Here is a 26,292-nt window from a genome sequence, read left to right on the forward strand (position 1 = left end):
TGATATGATTTCAGTACAACATATTTTTTCCGTACTATTATGCATAGTAGGAGAGAGTTTAAGGTAAGTGTTTATTTAATTTGAACACTCGTTTTAAAACCTATACTGGGCATTATTATATAGTAACTATATATAGCCTGGGATCAAATTTGTTTGCAACCCATAGATAAAGGGGCTCTATATTGGGTTAATCTCCTGGGTTTTAATTATTTTAGTTTTTTGTGATCATTGAAGTTGTTTCTGGCAGCATTTGTTTTCGAGATTGGAGCATGAAGGTGTGAGGGTGCTTAGCTGCACATGTACGCTCACACGGGTGTGTGTGCATGCATGTGCATTCGTTTTGGTGCATTTTTTATATTTTGAAATTGGGCAGTCATTTGGGCATTTCCAGCTATAGCTGTGATCCCAGGAGGGGAGTATTGTATACTCATTACCTTAGAGTTCTTTTTGTTTGTTATTTCTGTGTTTGTTCACTATTGAATCTGTCCCTAGTCCTCCTTTGGGAGCTTATGTTTCTGAACTCCTTTCTACCTATATTAAGTGCAGTGACGTGCGGTGAGGTCAAAGGCTGGTGAGGCACTGGACGCCGGAGAAACACATATATAAACCCAATAGAGGTAGCTTAAATTAAACTAAAGCATTTTTTCTCAACTGCGGTCCTCAAGTACCCCCAACCGGGCAGGTTTTTATTATAGCTGAAACAGTGCACAGGTGAAATAATCAGCTGATGGGTGAGAGCAAGTTAGTAACCATGGTTACTGATCAGCTGATAACTTCACCTGTGAACTGTTTCAGCTATAATTAAAACTTGGCCTGTTGGGAGTACTTGAGGACTATGGTTGAGAAATACAATTCTTTGGCACAGTGCCAGTAACTTGGCAATTAGAATGATACACAAGCTCTTCTCTACTCACTACTGTGTTGTGCCACAAATTCACTCCTAGTTTCCTATTATGAGTGAGCTGAAAAGACATTGCATGCAGCCCTGCTTAATGGAGCAAACACAAACTGCCCTTGCATACCTTTTAGCCTAACAAGGGATTGCTATATAGAGTTTAAAAGGTGCATACCCCAATACCAACAGATAAAAGCATGTAGTAAAGTAATGCATATATTACAAATACAGCTCCAATACCAGCAAATAAAAGCATGTAGTAAATGAATGCATATATCTCAAATACAAATCCATTACCAGCAGATAAAAGCATGTAGTAAAGTAATGCATATCTCAAATACAGCTCCAATACCAGCAGATAAAAGCATGTAGTAAATTAATGCATATATCTCAAATACAAATCCATTACCAGCAGATAAAAGAATGTAGTAAAGTAATGCATATCTCAAATACAGCTCTAATTCTTGAAGATAAAACCATGTAGTAAAGTGATGCATATTTAAAATGCAGCTCCAATACCAGCAGATTGTTTTGTTATAGTTTTTCTGGATATGTTTTCAATTTTTTAATGTGAAAACTGAAACTGTATGTGGTTGCTTCAACGTTAACTAAGCATGCATGAAAAGCTCATCCAAAGAGAAAATCACAAGAAGAGCCTAATATATTTTTTCAGGCATGTGCACCCTGTGACCTTCACCTGTAAACGTGATAAACAGGGCCCTCCGTCCGGTCCTTGTGGCTGTAACTCATACTTAATATTTTCCTTCAAATTAAAAGCTGTTTAATTTTTTAAGCAAATAAACAACTCCCAGAAACAAACTATAAAGATCACTTTTGATCTGTGCTGTGCACAAGGAGGAGGCTTTGGGTATTAGGAATGCTTAAGCCCTGACATGATTTTGTTGCTGGAAAAAAAGGTTTTGGTAATCATGCCCCTTTATATTAGCATTTCAGTTTCTTCCACTTATATAGCAGCACCTTGAAATATTAACCCTTGGGCTGTCATGGGTAATCTGACTAAAATGTTGTGCATCTGGGAGATATTAACACATAAAATACCATGTGATGACTTGACCATTAGACTTTGTACCCCTTAGATGTTAATCTATTCAGTGCCATAGGGTGTGCTGACCAAAAGGATGTGAACCTGGAGAAAATATTGATAAAAATGGGCATCTGGGAGATATTAACCAATACATAGCCATATTATTATGAATCCATTATCATCAATGGCATCCTCTATCGACATGGTTATATATTCAGGGATAATAACGCATTCAGGGCCATGGTCTGTTTTAACCATAAAGGGTTATTCAATTATCCTCTACTTGGTGCTCTTACCAGGCCGTTACATATAATTGAGGTATTGACACATTCTCAGGCATCCAAGTGTTGCCTTGAAAATATGGCTATGCAAAAAGGAGTTTATTAACCCATTTTCAGCCATGGATTGCTCTTAAAATATGCTTATGTATATGTTATATGGTGCTATGACAAAAAGGCTGTGTTTACCAGGGGTGTTAACCCAGTGACCTTGAGATTTTGTTCCTGTGTCACTGGTGAGTGACACTGAAGCTGTGCGCCTATTCCTTACAAAGCCCAGTTAGCTGAATAATCAGAGTACTGCACCTAATCTTTCCTTGCAAACAACATTATTCATGACATAGACAAGATCACTATAAAAATGTTTATATATGTATATTTACTATTTTAACTGATTTACTAATAAGACACAAATACCATCTTAAATGGATCTGCAAAGCAGGTTTAACAGACTGAAAAAGCCAAAGCAATATCCAATAATGAGTAGAATCAAAAATAGTAATCTCATTCTCATAGTCCCTATATATTGTTTATCAATGTCAGCATGAAATTGTATATATCAGCTCAGAAAGTATATCACTGATTCATAATTTCCTTAAGTCAGTTAATAAATACTTTTCCAAAAAGAGAAAGAAGAGACAATGTGAACAGTGGTACTGGGATTAAACAGAAATATGTCCCTAAATGTACCATTAAAAATCTGCAGTATATGAGCTTTCTACATTATCCTCATTACTTAGAGGGGCACTGGATGTGCCAGGTACAGAATCCCAGGATCCCTCAGTTATATTTAATGGTACATTTAGGGACATATTTCCTCATTGTTTATCCTTTCTCTTTTTGGAAAATTAATTATTAACTGGGCTTTGTAAGGAATAGGAGCACAGGTTCAGTGCCACTCACCAGTGACACAGGAACAAAATCTCAAGGTCACTGGGATAACACCCCTGGTGAACACAGCCTTATTGTCATAGCACCATCTAACACATACATAACCATATTGTAAGAGCAATCCATGGCTGAAAATGGGTTAATACCCTCCTTTTTGCATAGCCATGTTTTCAAGGCAACACTTGGATAAGAATGTGTCAATAAAAATACCCCAATTACATGTAACTGCCTGGTAAGAACACCAAGTAAAGGATAATTGAATAACCCTTTATTATTAAAACAGACCATGGCTCTGAATGGGTTAATATACCTGTATACATAACCATGTCGACAGAGGATCCCATTGATGACAATAGATTAATAATAATGGGCTAATATCTCCCAGATGTCCATTTTTTTATCAACATTGTTGTCCCCATTTTCTGTGGTTTTCAGAATAGGCTTGTATTTCTTATGATGGAGCATACTGGTTCTATCCCCACTACTTTAAATGTTACTTCCTTAGAAGCTAGATCCACTGTACACTAATATTAAGTGTGTTTTTTGCAAGCTTATTGATATTATGCCCCCTGCTCAGAGTTACAATTATTGGATGGATAATTCAGTGCATTCTAATTAGACTAATTATGTTTTTTCTTCTAAAGGTATCTTTCCTCCCTTTGTTTGTTCTATAGAGGGGAGTTCATCCATTTTTTCGCTCCAGGATTTAAATATTTTCTACACTCTACTTTGTCTTAATTGTTGAAGGCTATGCTTTCTCCAAGTAAGCATACAAAGTCTGTTTCTGTTAATCCCTCATTTAGCTAATTTGATTTAAATAGATCTGTTAAGATGCATGTTTCGGACCTTGGTTTGTCTGATTTGTCTTCAGAGGGTGAGGTATTTTTAGATGATCAAGAGTCGATCTCTGATCAAGTTACAGAATACTTCGTTTTTTCTGTTTTAACCTAAACAATATCTTTAGATTCCTGAGGTAGTCTGTTATCCAACTGGTTTTGTTTTTTTAATCCTATTGCTAAGTCACCAGAGGTTTTTTCAGTTCCTGATGCTATCTCTGAAATATGCTCTTTAGTGTGGTCTAACCTGGTATCCCCTTTAATTCCAGCTGTTTCCTTTTTTGACATAGTACTTTGGGAAACTATCCCTAAGGTAGATGGGACTATTTCTACTTTGGCTAAAAGTACTACTATAACTCTTCGGGATACTTCTTTTTTTAAGAACCCTATGGGTAGGGAGTTGGACTCTTTTCTTATAAAGGATTTTCAGCAAAAAGTTGTTTTTTTTTAGGCCAGCAATTAGTATTGCTTGTGTTGCTGCAGCCTCTACTCTTTGGTGTGACAGATTATATGAGCAGTTTTCTGTTGATTGTTTGTAAGGAAACCAATGGCACTACAAATTAATTTATGAAAGGACAAGCTTATCTTGAAAAAAAAAAGAAAGAAAAGAAAATATATATATATATATAGATATATATCTTTTTACTAGTTCATGTTGGTGCTGTGTATCAAGGAATCAACAATTGTTTAAGTTTCCAGTGAAAACACTGGACAGGATACCCCTTTAAGCTCCTTAGTGTGTGGTGTGATTTTACGTGAATATTAGATTAAAATAATTGTTTATTGGATAAAATTAAAAATGGGTTAAACAAATTAAATGCAGTGAATTAACCATAACTGAAAAATCATCTCTTACTGGATTTTGCCTTTAGATTCTGTTGAATTTGCTTGTATAGATTTTTGTAATCTTTTAAAATAAGCTAATGCTTTAATTTGTGATGCTCTTGTTAAGGTTATTAAGATTAATGCCAAAATTATGGCATTAGAAGTCCTTATCTAGAGGGAGCAGCAGGTAATTGTGGTCCAGTCGTTAGCACAGCTGCCTTGCAACCAGAAGATTGAAAGATTAAATCCAGCAAAGGTTGCTTATTTGTAATAAGACATGGGGACCCATTTATCAAGCTCCGGATGGAGCTTGAGGGCCTGTGTTACTGGCGAGGAGCCTGCAGGGCTTTTAAGGGAATAGTTTTGTTTGGGTTTGGTCTGGATGCTATTTTTTCTACTGGAGGTAAAGAAGCTTTTTCTCCCTCAGTACAAGAAGTCTAAGGGTGAGATCAGGACTTCCAATAATTTTCGTTCCTTTGATCAATCTTGGATACAGGGCTCTTCCAGATTTCCATGAAGCCATATTCAATTTGGAACAAATCTAAACAGTTTAAGTAACCTGCCTTCTCTATTAAGTAAGCATTAGGGTACATCCTCCTTTGCAGAATGTCTGGTAGGGGGTAGATTGTTTTTTTATGGGGATTTGGTTTCAATTTGTTAAGATCCATTGGTTCTGAATAAAGTTTCTCAGGGATGCAGATTAGTTTTCAAATCAATCCCCCCCAGGAAAAGGTTTCTTCTTTCTCTTGTTCTGAAGAAACCTGTAAAGGCAAGAGCCTTCTTTCAGTCAGTCTTCGAACTGTAATCTTTGGGAATTATAGTTCCAGTTCCATGGTTGGAACAAGGCCAGGATGTTTTATTCCAATCTCTTCATTGTTCCCATGAAGCAGGGGACTTACAGACCAGCTCTGGATTTAAAGTCTTTAAACAAGTTTCTCAAAGTTCCTTCTTTTATGATGGAGACTATTTTGCCCCTTGTTCTACAGATTTGATTAATGAATTTCTTCATATCCCTATCACCAGGATTATTATTAGTTTCTTAGTTTTGGATTCCTGGACATGCTCTTTCAATTTGTTGATCTTACTTTTGGTTTGGCTACTGCTCAAAGATTTTTTTTTCTAAAGTTCTGTGAATGCTCTTGTTTGTAATAAGAGCTCAGGGTATTTATGTGGTTCTTTACCGGGATGATACATTGGTATAGGCTCAATTTAGCAATAGATCATACTTAAAAACTTTGACTGTTTCTTCAAGAGCATGATTGGAGAATTAATTTTCCATAAATTTATCTTTCTCTTCATTCCAGAACTATATTCCTAGGTGTCATTATAGACTCAGTCCCTATGAGACTATCTTTGACAGAGCAATGGAGATGGAACATACCCTCTGCTTGTTCTAATCTTTGGTTCCTTTTTGCATCCATAGTTCTTTTCATGAAGGTATTATAGCTGATTATTGCAGCATCAGATGCTATTCAATTTGCTTGGTTTCACATTAGGCCTTTCAGCCTTGTTTGCTTCATCTGGAATGCAAGGATCATCCTCCGCTTTCTCAGAAAATCCTTCTGGATTTCTGAGAAAAAAATGTTTGTTTTTTGGTGAATTAATTATCAGTGCATTGTTCTAGGGGCCTTTTGCTAGTCTTTTGAATTGGGTTGCATTCTGTTGGTCTCTGAGAGCATAAGGAGTTTTGTGGTCTTGGGAGTCGAGGGTACCTATAAATGTTTTGGCTTTTGCTAAAGAGAGACTTTTCGGCATTTCTAAACTTACAATGTCACATTATTTCCTCAAGAGGAATCTCAGATCCCTGGCGATGAGGGAGGTGTTCTGAATTTTGTTATGGTTAGAGACTTATCTCCATTCAATTTCTGCAGTTCATGTTGCAAGCGTGAGCATTTGGGAAGAAGACTTTCCAGTCACTTGTCCCTTCATCCAGGGGAGTGATTTTGGATCAATAAGGTCTTCCTGAAATAGATCTGATGCTTTATTGGTTGAACAACTGTCTTCCGAGATATTTTGAGAAGTTCTGGGGTCCTCAGGTGAAGTTTGTGGTTGCTCTAGTAGCTCATTGGTTTGCTTTTTCTGGCTTACATCTATCCATCTCTTGTTCAGTTACCAAGAGTGATAGCTAGGAACAAGCAGGAAGTATTATCAGTAATTCTGATTGCTCAAGCTTGGCCTCACAGTACTTGGTTTGGGGATCTGGCGCAGATGTCCAGTTGTCCTCCGTGGCTTTTTTTTTCCTCTGCTCCACAATTTTCTGTCTCAAGGGCTGTTTTATTCATCAGATTCTAAAATCTCTAACTCGTTGACTTGAAGATTGTATGCTTAGATTTTAGACAAAGAAGTTTATTCTGATTCTGTTGTTGAGTCCTTGCTTCAAGCCTATAAACTTGTGAGAAGGAAGGATTTTCATTGGGTTTGGAAGGTCTTTATTTCTTTCATGTAATTAGCAAGAGTCCATGAGCTAGTGACGTATGGGATATACATTCCTACCAGGAGGGGCAAAGTTTCCCAAACCTTAAAATGCCTATAAATACACCCCTCACCACACCCACAATTCAGTTTTACAAACTTTGCCTCCGATGGAGGTGGTGAAGTAAGTTTGTGCTAGATTCTACGTTGATATGTGCTCCGCAGCAAGTTGGAGCCCGGTTTTCCTCTCAGCGTGCAGTGAATGTCAGAGGGATGTGAGGAGAGTATTGCCTATTTGAATGCAGTGATCTCCTTCTAAGGGGTCTATTTCATAGGTTCTCTTTTATCGGTCGTAGAGATTCATCTCTTACCTCCCTTTTCAGATCGACGATATACTCTTATATATACCATTACCTCTGCTGATTCTCGTTTCAGTACTGGTTTGGCTATCTGCTATATGTAGATGAGTGTCCTGGGGTAAGTAAGTCTTATTTTCTGTGACACTCCTAGCTATGGTTGGGCACTTTGTTTATAAAGTTCTAAATATATGTATTCAAACATTTATTTGCCTTGACTCAGAATGTTCAACTTTCCTTATTTTTCAGACAGTCAGTTTCATATTTGGGATAATGCATTTTAATTTAACATTTTTTACTTTAAAATTTGACTTTTTCCCTGTGGGCTGTTAGGCTCGCGGGGGCTGAAAATGCTTCATTTTATTGCGTCATTCTTGGCGCGGATTTTTTTGGCGCAAAAATTCTATTTCCGTTTCCGGCGTCATACGTGTCGCCGGAAGTTGCGTCATTCTTTGACGTTATTTTGCGCCAAAAATGTCGGCGTTCCGGATGTGGCGTCATTTTTGGCGCCAAAAAGCATTTAGGCGCCAAATAATGTGGGCGTCTTATTTGGCGCGAAAAAATATGGGCGTCACTTTTGTCTCCACATTATTTAAGTCTCATTTTTTATTGCTTCTGGTTGCTAGAAGCTTGTTCTTTGGCATTTTTTCCCATTCCTGAAACTGTCATTTAAGGAATTTGATCAATTTTGCTTTATATGTTGTTTTTTTCTTTTACATATTGCAAGATGTTCCACGTTGCAACTGAGTCAGAAGATACTTCAGGAAAATCACTGCACAATGCTGGAGCTACCAAGCTAAGTGTATCTGCTATAAACTTTTGGTATCTGTTTCTCCAGCTGTTATTTGTATTGCATGTCATGTCAAACTTATTAATGCAGATACAATTTCCTTTAGTACTGTTACATTACCTGTTGCTGTTCCGTCAACATCTAATTTTCAGAGTGTTCCTGATAACATAAGAGATTTTATTTTTTAAATCCATTAAGAAGGCTATGTCTGTTATTTTTCCTTCTAGTATACATAAAAGTCTTTTAAAACTTCTCTTTTTTTCAGATGAATTTTTAAATGAACATCATCATTCTGATACTGATAATGGTTCTTCTGGTTCTGAGGTTTCTGTCTCAGAGGTTGATGCTGATAAATCTTTGTATTTGTTCAAGATGGAAATTATTCGTTCTTTACTTAAAGAAGGGTTATTTGCATTAGAAATAGAGGATTCTGGTCCTCTTGATACTAAATGTAAACGTTTAAATAAGGTTTTTAAATCTCCTGTAGTTATTCCAGAAGTGTTTTATCTCCCTGATGCTATTTCTGAAGTAATTTCCAGGGAATGGAATAATTTGGGTAATTTATTTACTCCTTCTAGACGTTTAAGCAAATTATATCCTGTGCCATCTGACAGATTAGAGTTTTTTTGGGACAAAAATCCCTAAGGTTATGGGGCTGTCTCTACTCCTGCTAATGTACTACTATTCCTACGGCAGATAGTACTTCATTTAAGGATCCTTTAGATAGGAAAATTGATTCCTTTCTAAGAAAAGCTTACTTATGTTCAGGTAATCTTCTTAGACCTGCTATATTTTTAGCGGATGTTGCTGCAGCTTCAACTTTTTGGTTAGAAGCTTTAGTGCAACAAGTAACAGATCATAATTTTATAGCATTATTTTTATTCTATAACATGCTAATAATTTTATTGGTGATACCATCTTTTGATATCATTAGAGTTGATGTCAGGTATATGTCTCTAGCTATTTTAGCTAGAATAGCTTTATGGATTAAACTTGGAATGCTGACATGTCTTCTAAGTCAACTTTGCTTTCCCTTTCTTTCCAGGGTAAATAATCATTTTCGTTCCTTTCCTCACAAGGAACAAAAGCCTGATCCTTCATCCTCAGGAGCGGTATCAGTTTGGAAACTATTTCCAGTTTGGAATATATCCAAGCCTCATAGAAACCTATAGCCAGCTCCTAAGTACCTATGAAGGTGCGGCCCTTATTCCAGCTCAGCTAGTATGGGGCAGATTACGTTTTCTTCAAAGAAATTTGGATCAATTCCGTTCTTAATCTCTGGTTTCAGAAACATTGTTTCAGAAAGGTACAGAATTGGCTTCAAGTTAAGGCCTCCTGCTAAGAGATTCTTTTCTTTCCCGTGTCCCAGTTAACACAACAAATGCTCAGCATTTCTGAAATGTGTTTCAGATCTAGAGTTGGCTGGAGTATTTATGCCAGTTCCAGTTCTGGAACAGGGGCTGGGGTCTTATTTTATCTCTTCATTGTACCAAAGAAGGTCAATTCCTTCAGACCAGTTCCGGATCTATCATTATTGAATCATTATGTTAGGATACCAACATTCAAGATGGTTACTGTATGTCAGCCTGTGGAAGGTAATCTCACCCCTGTAAAGGAGAGAGGGAATTTTTAGGACCACAACTGCAGGCTTAGGAGTGTTGTGAAAGTATCAGTGATTCTGTGTAGGTGAGGGAAGGCAGCAAGGTTCAGAATCATTAGATACAGTTCACTTTTATTATAAGGATAGGTGTGACAATGGCTGAGACCTCAGAGCGTATAGCCCCACTCAGTATTGACAAACTGGTTCCCACATATAACAAACATGCAATTGCAACGTTAAAGTTTTAGATAGACAATATCTGATCATATTTGGCAGCAGACATAGTTATACGAAATTAAGGCAAAACAGAGCTCATGAGATTTAGGCTGTACTTAGGTATTGAGACTGAACAATTAAGAATATAAGTAGTATTAGAGCTTTTAATTATGAAGGTAACCTAACTAAGATTCTGTGACATGTCAGGAGTAATTACTGAATATTCGTAAGTTACTGCGGTATAGGTATGAAGGAAGCGCTTTTGAAACTTACTAATAGAAGTAATGGGTGAGCGGTGTCCGGACAGAGAGAAGTTCCCCTGCAGAGTTTGGGAAAATTGCAGCGTGTGCGATGGCGTGTGACGTCACCGCTTGCCGGTTCCGGTCTTGTGTTTGGTAGAGAGGTGAGCTGCGTCTGTCTCAAAGGTTGCAAGGAGGTTAGAGGGTGAGAAGCTGGATTCAACAATCAAGCAATTTGGTATGAGTAGGAGGGAAATTTAAACTGCTTGTTGGGGAGGAGTTATGTAAGTGTGAAAAGACACAGCTATACAAAGGATAAGGCAAAGAACTTAGGCAGTTATGACAGGACCCCCCCCCCCCCAATGATCAACTCCGGGGATCGAGTCCAGGACGATCAGGATAACGTTCATGGAACCTGGCCACCAAACGGGGGGCAGAGAGATTGGAAGCCGGTTCCCAGGAGTCCTCCGAATCAGGGTAGCCCTTCCAATGAACCAGATACTGAAGCTGCCCTCGAAAGCGTCGGGAGTCCAAGACATCTTGTACCTCATACTCCAGGGTGGCATCCTGCAGATGAGGAAGTAGAGGAATAGAAGGATCATGGTGACGAAGTTGTCTATAAGGCTTGAGGAGAGACACATGAAAGGTAGGATGGGATTTCAGATTTGCTGGTAATGCGAGGGTAACAGCGTTCATATTCACAATTTTTATGATGGGAAATGGTCCAATGAAGCTGGAAGATAATTTCCTGGAAGGAAGGGGTAAATGTAGATTACGTGTTGATAACCAAACGTAGTCACCTACTCTATATTTAGGCGATGGAATCCTTTTTTTATCAAAATGAAATTTATATCGATCCTTGGCGATGCGAATATTTTCAGCAGTTAATGAAAAAGATTCACTAATAGTGTTGATGAGGTCATTCACAACAGGACAGGTGTTGCTGTCCATAGAATCCCATTCAAAAGAAGGATGGAAACCATAATTAATGAAGAACGGTGTGAACTTAGTAGAGGAATGGACGGAATTGTTGAAGGCGAATTCTGCGTATGGTAGTAGTTGGGTCCAGTTTTCTTGTTTAGCTGAAATGAAACATCTTAGATATTGTTCAATGCACTGGTTTGTCCTTTCAGTCTGGCCATTAGTTTGGGGATGGAAAGAGGTACTGAGACGTCTAGAAATACCCAGTGAGTGACAAAGTTGTTTCCAGAATTGGCTGGTGAATTGAGTCCCCCTATCAGAGGTGATACTATTCGGAAGTCCGTGATACTTGAATATATGATGGATCATTAAGGAAATGGTTTCAGAAGAAGTTGGCAGCTTATGGTAGGGCACGAAATGTGCCATTTTACTAAATAGGTCTACGACTACTAATATGGTGTTATTCCTTTCAGAAATAGGTAGGTCGACTATGTAGTCGATTGCTATGTCCTTCCAAGGACGGTCAGGAGTCGGTAATGGGATCAATTTTCCGTAAGGGGGAGTCCTCCCTTTTTTTGTAGTTTCGCAGATTAAGCAGGTTTTAACGTAATCCTCAACATCGGAGAGGCAGGTAGGCCACCAAAAGAATCTGGAGACTAATTCTTGAGTTTTCTTTATGCCCATGTGTCCAGCAGATGGAGAATCATGTAAAGTTTTTAAGACTGTTGCTCTGAGACTGTTGGGTACATAGACTTGTTGTTGATAATAATACAACCCATCCGAGTGTAAATCCAAGACCTGTAATGGTTTATTTGAGTCAGCCTGTTGTGCTGATTTGAACTGAATGTTTTGTTCTGTAGTTAAAGCTAAGAATCTGTCAAGAGGAATTAGGGGTGAAAGGTTTGGATGTGACACTTGGTCCACCAAGTGTCTTGAAAGGGCATCAGCCTTCTTGTTCTTGTTTGCAGGACGGTAGGTGATAAGATAATTAAATCTAGCCAAGAATAGGTTCCATCGGACCTGCCGTGCGCTAAGAGTCCTATTAGATTGTAGGTATTCTAGATTTTTGTGATCCGTGTAAATCAAGATTGGAAGAAGGGTCCCTTCTAGAAGGTGTCTCCATTGTTCCAATGAAGTTTTGATTGCTAACAGTTCTTTATCACCAATTGGGTAGTTTATTTCAGCTGAATTAAGAATACGTGAATAGAAGGCAACAGGGTGCAGAGGGTCTTTTGGAGTCTGCCTCTGTGAGAGGATTGCTCCTAAAGCATAATTAGATGCATCCACTTCCAAGATGTACTGCAACTCAGAATTAGGGAATTGGAGGATAGGGGCCGTAGTGAAAGCTTTTTTTAAGAAGTTGAATATTTCTTCTAAATCATCGTTCCATCTGAAGTGTGTGTCAGATTTGGTCAAGTTAGTTAATGGTCTTGTCAAGTCAGCGAAATTTTTAATAAACTTTCTGTAGAAATTGGCGAAACCCATGAACCTTTGTATATCCTTTTTACTTTTTGGGGAAGGCCAATTTTGAATTACCGATATCTTATCATTATCCATCTGGATACCTTGGGGTGATACAATATAACCTAGAAATTTAATTTCTTTGGAGTGAAATAAGCATTTTTCTAGTTTAACATAAAGAGAGTTCTCTCGTAACCGTGTTAATACTAGGGTGACATGTTTGATGTGTTCAGTAAGTGAGGTAGAGAAAATGAGTATGTCATCCAAATATATTACCATAAATAAATCCAAAAAATCCTTAAAAATATCATTTATGAAGTACTGAAAAGTAGCCGGGGCATTACAGAGGCCAAATGGCATCACAGTATATTCAAAAAGGCCGTAACGTGTACGGAATGCTGTAAGCCATTCATGACCCTCCTTGATACGTACCAAGTTGTAAGCCCCTCTAGATCCAATTTAGTGTATATAGTAGCATTTTGTAATCTATCAAGGAGTTGAGGAATTAAAGGCAGTGGATAGCGGTTTTTTATTGTACGCTTGTTTAACTCTCTGTAATCAATAATGGGTCTTAGGGATTGATCTTTATTTTTAACAAAAAAGATACCAGCCCCAGCTGGGGAGGTGGAAGGACGTATAAAACCTTTCTTTAAATTATCTGCCAAATAAGTTTTCAGATGTTGTAACTCAGGATCAGAGAGGGGAAATATATGGCCGTAAGGTATATCAACACCTGGCAGGAGATCTATAGGGCAGTCATAAACCCTATGAGGGGGTAGATTCTCTGATTCTTTTTTGTCAAAGACATCAGCGAATGATATGTATTCCTTGGGGATTTGTAAAGGAACATCAAGTAAAATTTGTTCATGATGGAGACACAAATTTTTACAATAAGGAGAATTAAAGATAACTTGTGAAGTTGACCATTGTATAGTGGGATCGTGTTGTTTAAACCAACTGATACCAAGTATAATGGGATATAGAGGTGAGGGTATAACATCAAAAGTAAGAAACTCTGTGTGTTGGTCATGTGTGGTGAGCCTTAAAGGTATGGTGTGGTATAGGATGGGTCCTGATGTAATTTCATTACCATCAATAAAACGAAGTACACTAGGCACCATTTTCTTAACTAGTGGAATTTTATTTACAGTAGTGAATTGGTGATCTATATAATTGTGGCTGGCACCAGAGTCAAGGATTGCTTGTGAGTTGAGTCTTTGCTGATCCCACTGTAATAAGATAGGAAGGGAGCAATGATTAGATTGTGTTTGTTTAGCAGATAAACATATACTTGTGGTGTTCATCTTACCCTTCCTACGCTGTAATTGAGAGCAGTCCTTTACAGAGTGATCGATCCCTCCGCAATACATACAGAGATCTAAAGCTTTTCTTCTTAATTTTTCCTGTAGAGTTAATGGACCTCTGATGAAACCGAGTTCCATAGGGATTTCAGAGGCTTTTGTAGTTGTCTTAGGTGGAAGCAGAGTAGTAACTGTATGTTTAGTGGATGTTTCTAAGTGTGACCTTTCTGAGCGTCTCTCTCTGATGCGTCTATCTAATGTGATGCTAGCATCTATTAGGAGTTCTAAAGTCTCTGGGAGGGGTTGTCTGGCTAGCTCATCCTTGAGAGTATCTGAGAGGCCTAGGCGGAATTGATTGCGCAAAGAAAGGTCATTCCACTGTGTATCTGGGGACCATTTCTTAAACTCTGCGATGTAGTCCTCCACAGGCCTTTTATGTTGTCTCAGAGACCTCATTGCTGTCTCAGCAGACAGCTGTTTGTAGGGATCATCATAAAGCTGTCCCATTGCTTTAAAAAACTGATCAAATGAGTACAGCAATGGGTCATTAGTCTCAAAAAACAAATTTGCCCATATACGTGGTTCGCCACGCAGATAGGAGATTGTGGTGAGAACCTTCAAATGATCATTGAAGTATGTTTTAGGTTTTAATTGGAAATATAAGGAACATGAGTTTTTGAATTCCCTAAATTCTGAACGAATACCACTAAATGTTTGTGGAGGATTAGGTTGGGGTTCACTAGAACTAATACGTGTAGTGAGTGTATCAATTTTTTCATTGATGTATTGCTTTAGGGCAGAGTTTTCTAATTGTAGTGTATTTAACCCTGTTGTAAGGTTATCTACAGTTTGAGTTAATTTCTCTACATGAGATAATAAGGCTGCTGGGTCCATAATAAGGCTTGATTGTTATTGTCAGCCTGTGGAAGGTAATCTCACCCCTGTAAAGGAGAGAGGGAATTTTTAGGACCACAACTGCAGGCTTAGGAGTGTTGTGAAAGTATCAGTGATTCTGTGTAGGTGAGGGAAGGCAGCAAGGTTCAGAATCATTAGATACAGTTCACTTTTATTATAAGGATAGGTGTGACAATGGCTGAGACCTCAGAGCGTATAGCCCCACTCAGTATTGACAAACTGGTTCCCACATATAACAAACATGCAATTGCAACGTTAAAGTTTTAGATAGACAATATCTGATCATATTTGGCAGCAGACATAGTTATACGAAATTAAGGCAAAACAGAGCTCATGAGATTTAGGCTGTACTTAGGTATTGAGACTGAACAATTAAGAATATAAGTAGTATTAGAGCTTTTAATTATGAAGGTAACCTAACTAAGATTCTGTGACATGTCAGGAGTAATTACTGAATATTCGTAAGTTACTGCGGTATAGGTATGAAGGAAGCGCTTTTGAAACTTACTAATAGAAGTAATGGGTGAGCGGTGTCCGGACAGAGAGAAGTTCCCCTGCAGAGTTTGGGAAAATTGCAGCGTGTGCGATGGCGTGTGACGTCACCGCTTGCCGGTTCCGGTCTTGTGTTTGGTAGAGAGGTGAGCTGCGTCTGTCTCAAAGGTTGCAAGGAGGTTAGAGGGTGAGAAGCTGGATTCAACAATCAAGCAATTTGGTATGAGTAGGAGGGAAATTTAAACTGCTTGTTGGGGAGGAGTTATGTAAGTGTGAAAAGACACAGCTATACAAAGGATAAGGCAAAGAACTTAGGCAGTTATGACACTGTAGGACTATCCTGCCTTTTGTTTAGCAAGGGCATTATATGTCTACAATAGATTTACAGGATGTGTATCTGCATATTCCGATTCATCCAGATCACTTTTAGTGTCTGAGATTCTCTTTTTAGACAAGCATTACCAGTTTTGTGGCTCTACCGTTTGGCTTAGCCTCAGTTCCAAGAATTTTTTTCAAAGGTTCTCGGTGCCCTTCTTTCTGTAATCAGAGAATAGGGTTTTGGTATTTCCTTATTTGGACGATATCTTGGTATTTGCTCAGTCTTCTCATTTTCGAAGAATCTCATACGAATCGACTTGTGTTGTTTCTTCAAGTTCATGGTTGGAGGATCAATTTACCAATCAGTTCATTGATTCCTCAGACAAGGGTAACCTTTTTAGGTTTCTAGATAAATTCAGTGTCTATGACTCTGTCCTTGTCAGACAAGAGAAGTTTAACATTGATATCAGCTTGTCAAAACCTTCAGTCACAATCATTCCCTTTGGTAGCCTTATGCATGGAAATGTTGGGTCTTAGGACTGCCGCATCAGATGCGATCTCCTTTGCTCATTTTCACATGCGACCTCTTCAGCTCTGTATGCTGAACCAATGGTGCAGGGATTACTCAAAGATATCTCAATTAATATCTTTAAACCGATTTTACAACACTCTCTGACATGGTGGACAGATCACCATCGTTTAGTTCAGGGGGCTTCTTTGTTCTTCCGACCTGGACTATAATCTCAACAGATGCAAGTCTTACAGGTTGGGGAGCTGTGTGGGGGTATCTGACGGCACAAGGGGTTTGGGAATCTCAGGAGGTGAGATTTCCGATCAATATTTTGGAACTCCGTGCAATTTTCAGAGCTCTTCAGTCTTGGCCTCTTCTGAAGAGAGAGTTGTTCATTTGTTTTCAGACAGACAATGTCACAACTGTGGCATACATCAATCATCAAGGAGGGACTCACAGTCCTCTGGCTATGAAAGAAGTATCTCGATTTTTGGTTTGGGCGGAATCCAGCTCCTGTCTAATCTCTGCGGTTCATATCCCAGGTATGGACAATTGGAAAGCGGATTATCTCAGTCGTCAAACGTTGCATCCGGGCGAATGGTCTCTTCACCCAGAGGTATTTCTTCAGATTGTTCAAATGTAGGAACTTCCAGAAATAGATCTGATGGCTTCTCATCTAAACAAGAACTTCCCAGGTATCTGTCCAGATCCCGGGATCCTCAGGCGGAGGCAGTGGATGCATTATCACTTCCTTGGAAGTATCATCCTCCCTATATCTTTCCGCCTCTAGTTCTTCTTCCAAGAGTAACCTCCAAGATTCTGAAGGAATGCTCGTTTGTTCTGCTGGTAGCTCCGGCATGGCCTTACAGGTTTTGGTATGCGGATCTTGTCCGGATGGCCTCTTGCCAACCGTGGACTCTTCCGTTAAGACCAGACCTTTTGTCTCAAGGTCCTTTTTTTCCATCAGGATCTGAAATCCTTAAATTTAAAGGTATGGCGATTGAACGCTTGATTCTTGGTCAAAGAGGTTTCTCTGACTCTGTGATTAATACTATGTTACAGGCTCGTACATCTGTATCCAGAGAGATATATTATAGAGTCTGGAAGACTTATATTTCTTGGTGTCTTTCTCATCATTTTTCTTGGCATTCTTTTAGAATACCGAGAATATTAGAGTATTCTTCAGGATGGTTTAGATAAGGGTTTGTCCGCAAGTTCCTTGAAAGGTCAAATCTCTGCTCTTTCTGTTCTTTTTCACAGAAAGATTGCTATTCTTCCTGATATTCATTGTTTTGTACAAGCTTTGGTTCGTATAAAGCCTGTCATTAAGTCAATTTCTCCTCCTTGGAGTTTGAATTTGGTTCTGGGGGCTCTTCAAGCTCCTCCATTTGAACCTATGCATTCATTGGATATTAAATTACTTTCTTGGAAAGTTTTTTGTTCCTTTTGGCCATCTCTTCTGCCAGAAGAGTTTCTGAATTATCTGCTCTTTCTTGTGAGTCTCCTTTTCTGATTTTTCATCAGGATAAGGCGGTGTTGCGAACTTCTTTTGAATTTTTACCTAAAGTTGTGAATTCCAACAACATTAGTAGAGAAATTGTGGTTCCTTCATTATGTCCTAATCCTAAGAATTCTAAGGAGAAATCGTTGCATTCTTTGGATATTGTTAGAGCTTTGAAATATTATGTTGAAGCTACGAAATCTTTTCGTAAGACTTCTAGTCTATTTGTTATTTTTTCCGGTTCTAGAAAAGGCCAGAAAGCTTCTGCCATTTCTTTGGCATCTTGGTTGAAATCTTTAATTCATCTTGCCTATGTTGAGTCGGGTAAAACTCCGCCTCAGAGAATTACAGCTCATTCTACTAGGTCAGTTTCTACTTCCTGGGCGTTTAATAATGAAGCTTCGGTTGACCAGATCTGCAAAGCAGCGACTTGGTCCTCTTTGCATACTTTTACTAAATTCTACCATTTTGATGTATTTTCTTCTTCTGAAGCAGTTTTTGGTAGAAAAGTACTTCAGGCAGCGGTTTCAGTTTGAATCTTCTGCTTATGTTTTTCATTAAACTTTATTTTGGGTGTGGATTATTTTCAGCAGGAATTGGCTGTCTTTATTTTATCCCTCCCTCTCTAGTGACTCTTGTGTGGAAAGATCCACTTCTTGGGTAGTCATTATCCCATACGTCACTAGCTCATGGACTCTTGCTAATTACATGAAAGAAAACATAATTTATGTAAGAACTTACCTGATAAATTCATTTCTTTCATATTAGCAAGAGTCCATGAGGCCCGCCCTTTTTTTGTGGTGGTTATGATTTTGTATAAAGCACAATTATTCCAATTCCTTATTTTATATGCTTTCGCACTTTTTTCTTATCACCCCACTTCTTGGCTATTCGTTAAACTGAATTGTGGGTGTGGTGAGGGGTGTATTTATAGGCATTTTAAGGTTTGGGAAACTTTGCCCCTCCTGGTAGGAATGTATATCCCATACGTCACTAGCTCATGGACTCTTGCTAATATGAAAGAAATGAATTTATCAGGTAAGTTCTTACATAAATTATGTTTTCTTGATGTTTGAATCATGTTTTTTTGCTGGCACTCATAGAATTCCTTGAATTTGATAGTTTCTTCAGGATGGTTTAGATAAACTCTTTTTCAGTGTGCCTCCTTATCTGGTTTTTCCATCTGGATAAGGCGGTTTTGAGATCTAGTTTGATTTCTTTCATTAAAGGGACACTCAATCAAAATTAAACTTTCATTATTCAGATAGAGCATGCAATTTTAAACATCTTTCCAATTTACTTCCATTAACTAAATGTGCATAGTCTTTTTATATTTAAACTTTTTGAGTCACCAGCTCCTACTGAGCATGTGCAGGAATAAGTGTATATGCATTTGTGAATGGCTGATGGCTGTCACATGGTACATGTATGCATTTGTGATTGGCTGATGGCTGTCACATGGTACAGGGGGAGTGGAAAAAGACATAACTTTTAAAATTGTCAGTTAAAAAATGTATTACTCATTTGAAGTTCAGACTAAGTGCTATTATATTGTCTTGTTATCTTGCATTTGTTCATTATGCAAATCTACTGTGTTGACTGGTCCTTTAAGTGGCGTCTTTAGACTATTTTACTCATAAATCTGTTTTCTTTTTGTCCTAAGCCAAAAAATTCTAAGGAGAGGCTTTGTAGTTCTAGTAGCAGGGTCCTAAGGATTTTAACTAAACTAGTTTGTTTATAGTTTTTCTGGTCAGTAGACAACAGGTGTTTTGTTGGTTTCCTGATTGAACTTTAGATTCATAAGGTTTCTTGGAGGTTGGTTAGCCTCCTCAACTTTTTTTCTGGCCATTCTACTGGATCAGTTGTTTTTTCCTGTGCTTTTTAGAATGAGACATCTATTGGTCAAATTTGCAAGGCAGCTACTTGGCCAATATCAGTGTTGCCAAGTGGGTAGCTTATCTGCTTTACAAGCTGAAGACTGCATGTTTGAGCACAGTTTTGTGTGCTGATTCTTCTTTGCTTATCTTTTCCATATTTTTCCTTTTTGATGTTTTTGCTTTTTCGGAAGTGGCTTTTGGTAGGAACGGCCTTCAAGCAGTGGTTTCTAGACATTATGGCATATATTACAACTGGAACGCTAATTTATCATGCACCCGCAAACAAGCAACTTTGCCCGTTAAATAACCAGCCATTACAAGTGCTCATAAAATTAACCAGAGATCAGATATCTGGTTAATTTTATAAATGTCCCCTAACTGGCCCCTAAAATACAGTGGTGTGTAGTTTTATTAAAAAAATTATATATTATATGTGTTTATATGTTGTACAGATCTATTTATGTGTATATATGTATTTACAGGTATATATACACATAAACACATAAATACATATGTACACACAAAGACATATATATATATATATATATATATATATATATATATATATATATATATATATATATATATATACAGTTGTGCTCATAAGTTTACATATCCTGGCAGAGTTTATGATTTCTTGGCCATTTTTCAGAGAATATGAATGATAACACAAAACTTTTCTTTCACTCATAGTTAGTGTTTGGCTGACGCCATTTATTATTAATCAACTGTGTTTACTATTTTTAAATCATAATGACAACAGAAACTACCCAAATGACCCTGATCGAAAGTTTACATACCCTGGTAATTTTGGCCTGATAACATGCACACAAGTTGACACAAATGGGTTTTAATGGTAACCATCCTCATCTGTGATCTGTTTGCTTGTAATTAATGTGTGTATGTCTAAAAGGTTAATGAGTTTCTGGACTCCTGACAGACCCTTGCATCTTTCATCCAGTGCTGCACTGATGTTTCTGGATTCTGAGTCATGGGGAAAGCAAAAGAATTGTCAAAGGATCTGCAGGAAAAGGTAGTTGAATTGTATTAAACAGGAAAGGAATATAAAAAGATATCCAAGGAATTGAAAATGCAAATCAGCAGTGTTCAAACTATAATCAAGAAGTGGAAAATGAGTGGTTATGTTTGATAACATACTGCATTCATCGTGCCATCAATTTTGACCAAATTTCCTGTGCCTTTGCAGCTCACACATCCCCAAAACATCAGCGATCCACCTCCGTGTTTCACAGTAGGAATGGTGTACCTTTAATCATAGGCCTTGTTGACTTCTCTCCAAATGTAGCATTTATGGTTGTGACCAAAAAGCTCAATTTTGGTCTCATTACTCCAAATGACTTTGTGCCAGAAGGTTTGAGGCTCTCTGTGCTGTTTGGCGTATTGTACGTGGGATACTTTGTAGCATTTGCATAGTAATGGCTTTCTTCTGGCGACTCAACCATGCAGCCCATCTTTCTTCAAGTGCCTCCTTATTGTGCATCTTGAAACAGCCACATCACATGTTTTCAGAGAGTCCGTATTTCACCTGAAGTTATTTGTGGGTTTGTCTTTGCATCCCGAACAATTTTCCTGGCAGTTGTGGCTGAAATTTTAGTTGGTCTACCTGCCCGTGGTTTGGTTTCAACAGAAACTCTCATTTTCCACTTCTTGATTAGAGTTTGAACACTGCTGATTTGCATTTTCAATTCCTTGGATATCTTTTTATATCCCTTTCCTGTTTTGTACAGTTCAACTACCTTTTCCCACAGATCCTTTGACAATTCTTTTGCTTTCCCCATGACTCAGAATCCTGAATCGTCAGTGCAGCAATGGATGAAAGATGCAAGGGTCTGTCAGGAGTCCAGAAACTCATTGACCTTTTATAAACACACACTAATTACAAGCAAACAGATCACAGGTGAGGATGGTTACCATTAATAGCCATTCAAACCCCTTTGTGACAACTTGTGTGCATGTTATCAGGCCAAAATCACCAGGGTATGTAAACTTTTGATCAGGGTCATTTGGGTAGTTTCTGTTGTCATTATGATTTAAAAAGAGTAAATACAGTTGATTAAGCCAAACACTAACCATGAGTGAAAGAAAAGTTTTTGTGTTATTATTCATATTCTCTGCAAAAATGGCCAAGAAATCATAAATTCTGCCAGGGTATGTAAACTTATGAGCACAACTGTATGTATATGATGAGTTTATGGATTCAATGGGGCAGTGGCCAGAAAAAGTTTGGGAACCAGTGGGAACATGTAATTTAAATTTTTTTCCTTTGGACTTCTATTATCTAATTTGCTTTATTCTTTTGGTATTATGTATTGAAAAGCATATCTAAGTAGACTTAGCAGCAGTTCAATGCTGGAAGCTAGGCTAATGATTGGTGACTGCACATATATGCCTCTTGTCATTGGCTCACCATCTATGATCAGCTAGCTACCTGTAGTACATTGCTCCTCCTTCCACAAAGGATAACAAGAAAATAAAGAAAATTTGGAAAGTTGTTTAAAATTGTATGCTTTATCTGAATCATGAAAGAAAATGTTTGAGTTTCATGCCCATTTAATTGTATTTGATCGTTACAGAAAATTGTATAGTCGTGCACAACTGAAATTGCCTGAAAGAGACGGCTCACCCATTAAAAGTTTTTGTGATTAAGTCTTAAAGAAATAAAAAGTTGGTTTAAACATTAATTTTTTAGAAAACATACGAGTGGAAGACATTTTGGATTAATTTCTTTGAGATCAATTAATCAAATAGCAAAAACAAATATTATGTAAACTGATCTTATTTTAATTTATAGCTGACCAAGGAACTGAGAAGAAACGGAAGAAAGGTGCTTCATTTCAGACTGTGTCATCAATGCATAAAGTAATATTATTTCACTTTTTATTATTTTATAAATTAGAGGCGTCACTGAGTGCAATAATCGGCTTTCTATAAAGCCCAGCCCAATTGCTTCTTTGTATTATCGTTGTACAAAATGAACCTCCTATATTATTTGTTAATTTAGTTTTAATAAACCTAGTTTGTTTTTTATCATTATCATTATGTAATCAATATCAATATTATGTATTCTTAAATGTATAATAAATGCAACAACTAGTCAGGCTACTTAAGCTTTCCATATGCTAATACCCTTCAACTGCTCTTTCTTTTAGCTTATTCTGATGGAATATATATATATTTGTGTGTGTGCCAAAATATATATTTATAATTGATGCTTTTTGATATAAAGTAATATTTGTTTTTTCACTTTCAGGAAAATCTTAATAAGCTAATGACAAATCTTAGGGCCACGGCCCCTCATTTTGTGCGCTGCATCATTCCTAATGAAACTAAGACGCCAGGTATTATTGCCATTTGTTTGGGTCCTAAAACTATATTGTGGTTATAGACTATAAACAAAATATAATGTTCAGACACTATAAAGAATATATAATGTAATTGTTTAACTCAAATCAATGTGCTATGTCTGCTGCTACTCAACATGGCTCTGTTGTGCTTTTTTTTAATACTAGAATAGATTTTGACAAAAGTTATTGGTTCTTGTTTACATATATTTTGGAAAAAAACTAAAATATGAAAAGTAAAATAACAAAGTGCACCATTATTGTCTAACGTTAAAAGTTGATATTACTATTTTTTTCATAGATATAGAGTAGTTTGTATTTAGTGTTTTTTAATTGTAGGTGCAATGGACCCTTATCTGGTTCTTCATCAACTACGCTGTAATGGTGTCCTTGAGGGAATTCGTATTTGCCGCAAAGGATTTCCAAACAGAGTGCTGTACGCTGACTTCAAGCAGAGGTGAACTTAAAAAACTACACTTATTTCAATTAAGATCAGTGTTAAAAATAATAATAGTAATAATGATGCTTCATCTTCTACATTAAAAGAAATATAGATTTCGATAGGATAATATCCAGAATCTGCCCAAAATATATTAATATAGCTAGGTCTTGTCACTTCAGGAGGACATTGTTTATGTTGAAAGCACAGAACAGAGCTAGTCCCCATTTTCAATGTCTTCTCATTTATTTATATAAAATGTTTGAAAATATCTACATTTTATAAATAAGTGAACAAATATATTACAGTTTGAGAAAAATATTATCAGCATTCTTCTTTTCTCTGCTGAGTTTGTTGAAAAGACACCTACATTTTTTGATGGCATATTATATTGCTTATAATAAACCACAGGATTTAATGTGTTCACAATGTATCACACACACACACAATATTTTAGTAATCCTGCCTCACTGTGATGTATTACAATAGAGTGGTAAAGCTAAGATCATCCAATACCTACCGTATATTATCTGCTGCTAAACGTCTTATAATGAGCATTTATTAAAACACATAATAAAGTACTATAACCATTTTCGTTACTAAGATTTTTAGGCTGAGCAAAACTGTTGTCTTTTTTCTTTTAATTCGACATGGGGGATTGTGCTTAAAGGGACATTAAACCCAAATTTTTTCTTTCATGATTTAGATAGAGGATACCATTTTAAATAACTTTCTAATTTACTTATATAATCTAATTTGCTTCATTCTCTTGATATTTTTTCTTGAAAAGCATATCTAGATATGCTCAGTAGCTTCTGATTGGTGGCTGCACGTATTTGCCTCATGTGATTGGCTCACTAATGTGCATTACTATTTCTTTAACAAAAGATATCTAAAGAATGAAGCAAATTAGATAATAGAAGTAAATTGGGATGTTGTTTAAAATTGTATTCTCTGTCTGTCTCATGAAAGAAAAATTTTGGGTTTAATGTCCCTTTAAAATCCTTTGAAAAATGAAAATTTTACAGGAAAGATTATTCTCAGTTTACGGCTGCAAACATTTTTCACCAAGGACACCAGTAGATTTTTAACATAAATATTCTATGTGGACTTACATGACCATAAGCACCAGCACCCTAAACAGATTTGAGGACCTAGTAGGTAGGCAGTTAAAGCAATGAAGACAGCACTACAATGTTGTACTAAAAATACACTACTCAGCAAATGGTTAAGATTAATATTATCTGTATACAATAAGAAGTAAAGCTTCCCAGCATATACAAGGATAAAAAAATAACTGCATTTAAAAGTTTAAGAATGACTGGATTGCAATACAACCATTGAATAAGAAGTATCTGGCCAGACTGTCACTTCCTTACACATACAAAGTATATATTCCAGATTCCAGCGCTACGGAATTTGGCGGCACTATACAAATACATTATAATAATAATATATATGTATGTATTGTATATCTTGTCTGTAAATTTATGCTTTCAAGCCTAGTTGTGAATATTTCTTTCATGTAATTAGCAAGAGTCCATGAGCTAGTGACGTATGGGATATACATTCCTACCAGGAGGGGCAAAGATTTCCCAAACCTCAAAATGCCTATAAATACACCCCTCACCACACCCACAAATCAGTTTTACAAACTTTGCCTCCTGTGGAGGTGGTGAAGTAAGTTTGTGCTAGATTCTACGTTGATATGCGCTCCGCAGCAGGTTGGAGCCCGGTTTTCCTCTCAGCGTGCAGTGAATGTCAGAGGGATGTGAAGAGAGTATTGCCTATTTGAATTCAATGATCTCCTTCTACGGGGTCTATTTCATAGGTTCTCTGTTATCGGTCGTAGAGATTCATCTCTTACCTCCCTTTTCAGATCGACGATATACTCTTATATATACCATTTCCTCTACTGATTCTCGTTTCAGTACTGGTTTGGCTTTCTACTACATGTAGATGAGTGTCCTGGGGTAAGTAAGTCTTATTTTTGTGACACTCTAAGCTATGGTTGGGCACTTTTATATAAAGTTCTAAATATTTGTGTTTAAACATTTATTTGCCTTGATTCAGGATGTTCAACGTTCCTTATTTCAGACAGTCAGTTTCTTATTTGGGATAATGCATATGAATAAATCAATTTTTTTCTTACCTTAAAATTTGACTTTTTTCCTGTGGGCTGTTAGGCTTGGGGGGCTGAAAATGCTTCATTTTATTGCGTCATTCTTGGCGCGGACTTTCTTGGCGCAAAAATTTTCTTGTAATTTCCGGCGTCATACGTGTCGCTGGAAGTTGCGTCATTTTTTTTGACGTTTTTGCGCCAAAAAATGTGGGCGGCTTTTTTGGCGCTAAAAAATTCGAGCGTCATTGTTGTCTCCACAATATTTAAGTCTCATTGTTTATTGCTTCTGGTTGCTAGAAGCTTGTTCATTGGCATTTTCTTTCATGTAATTAGCAAGAGTCCATGAGCTAGTGACGTATGGGATATACATTCCTACCAGGAGGGGCAAAGTTTCCCAAACCTTAAAATGCCTATAAATACACCCCTCACCACACCCACAATTCAGTTTTACAAACTTTGCCTCCGATGGAGGTGGTGAAGTAAGTTTGTGCTAGATTCTACGTTGATATGCGCTCCGCAGCAAGTTGGAGCCCGGTTTTCCTCTCAGCGTGCAGTGAATGTCAGAGGGATGTGAGGAGAGTATTGCCTATTTGAATGCAGTGATCTCCTTCTACGGGGTCTATTTCATAGGTTCTCTGTTATCGGTCGTAGAGATTCATCTCTTACCTCCCTTTTCAGATCGACGATAT

General features: G+C 37.4%; 1 protein-coding gene across 1 annotated transcript in view; it reads left to right on the forward strand.

Moving 5' to 3' along the window:
- MYH15 (myosin heavy chain 15) overlaps positions 1-26,292 on the forward strand; it is a 205,456-nt gene that overhangs the window by 50,546 nt on the left and 128,618 nt on the right. Inside the window, 4 exon segments of the mRNA XM_053707537.1 lie at positions 10,847-10,860; positions 22,502-22,560; positions 22,952-23,039; positions 23,382-23,499. Of these exon segments, the coding sequence (XP_053563512.1) occupies positions 10,847-10,860; positions 22,502-22,560; positions 22,952-23,039; positions 23,382-23,499 (279 nt within the window).

The sequence above is a fragment of the Bombina bombina genome, chromosome 3, assembly GCF_027579735.1.
Source record: "Bombina bombina isolate aBomBom1 chromosome 3, aBomBom1.pri, whole genome shotgun sequence".
Taxonomy (NCBI): domain Eukaryota; kingdom Metazoa; phylum Chordata; class Amphibia; order Anura; family Bombinatoridae; genus Bombina; species Bombina bombina.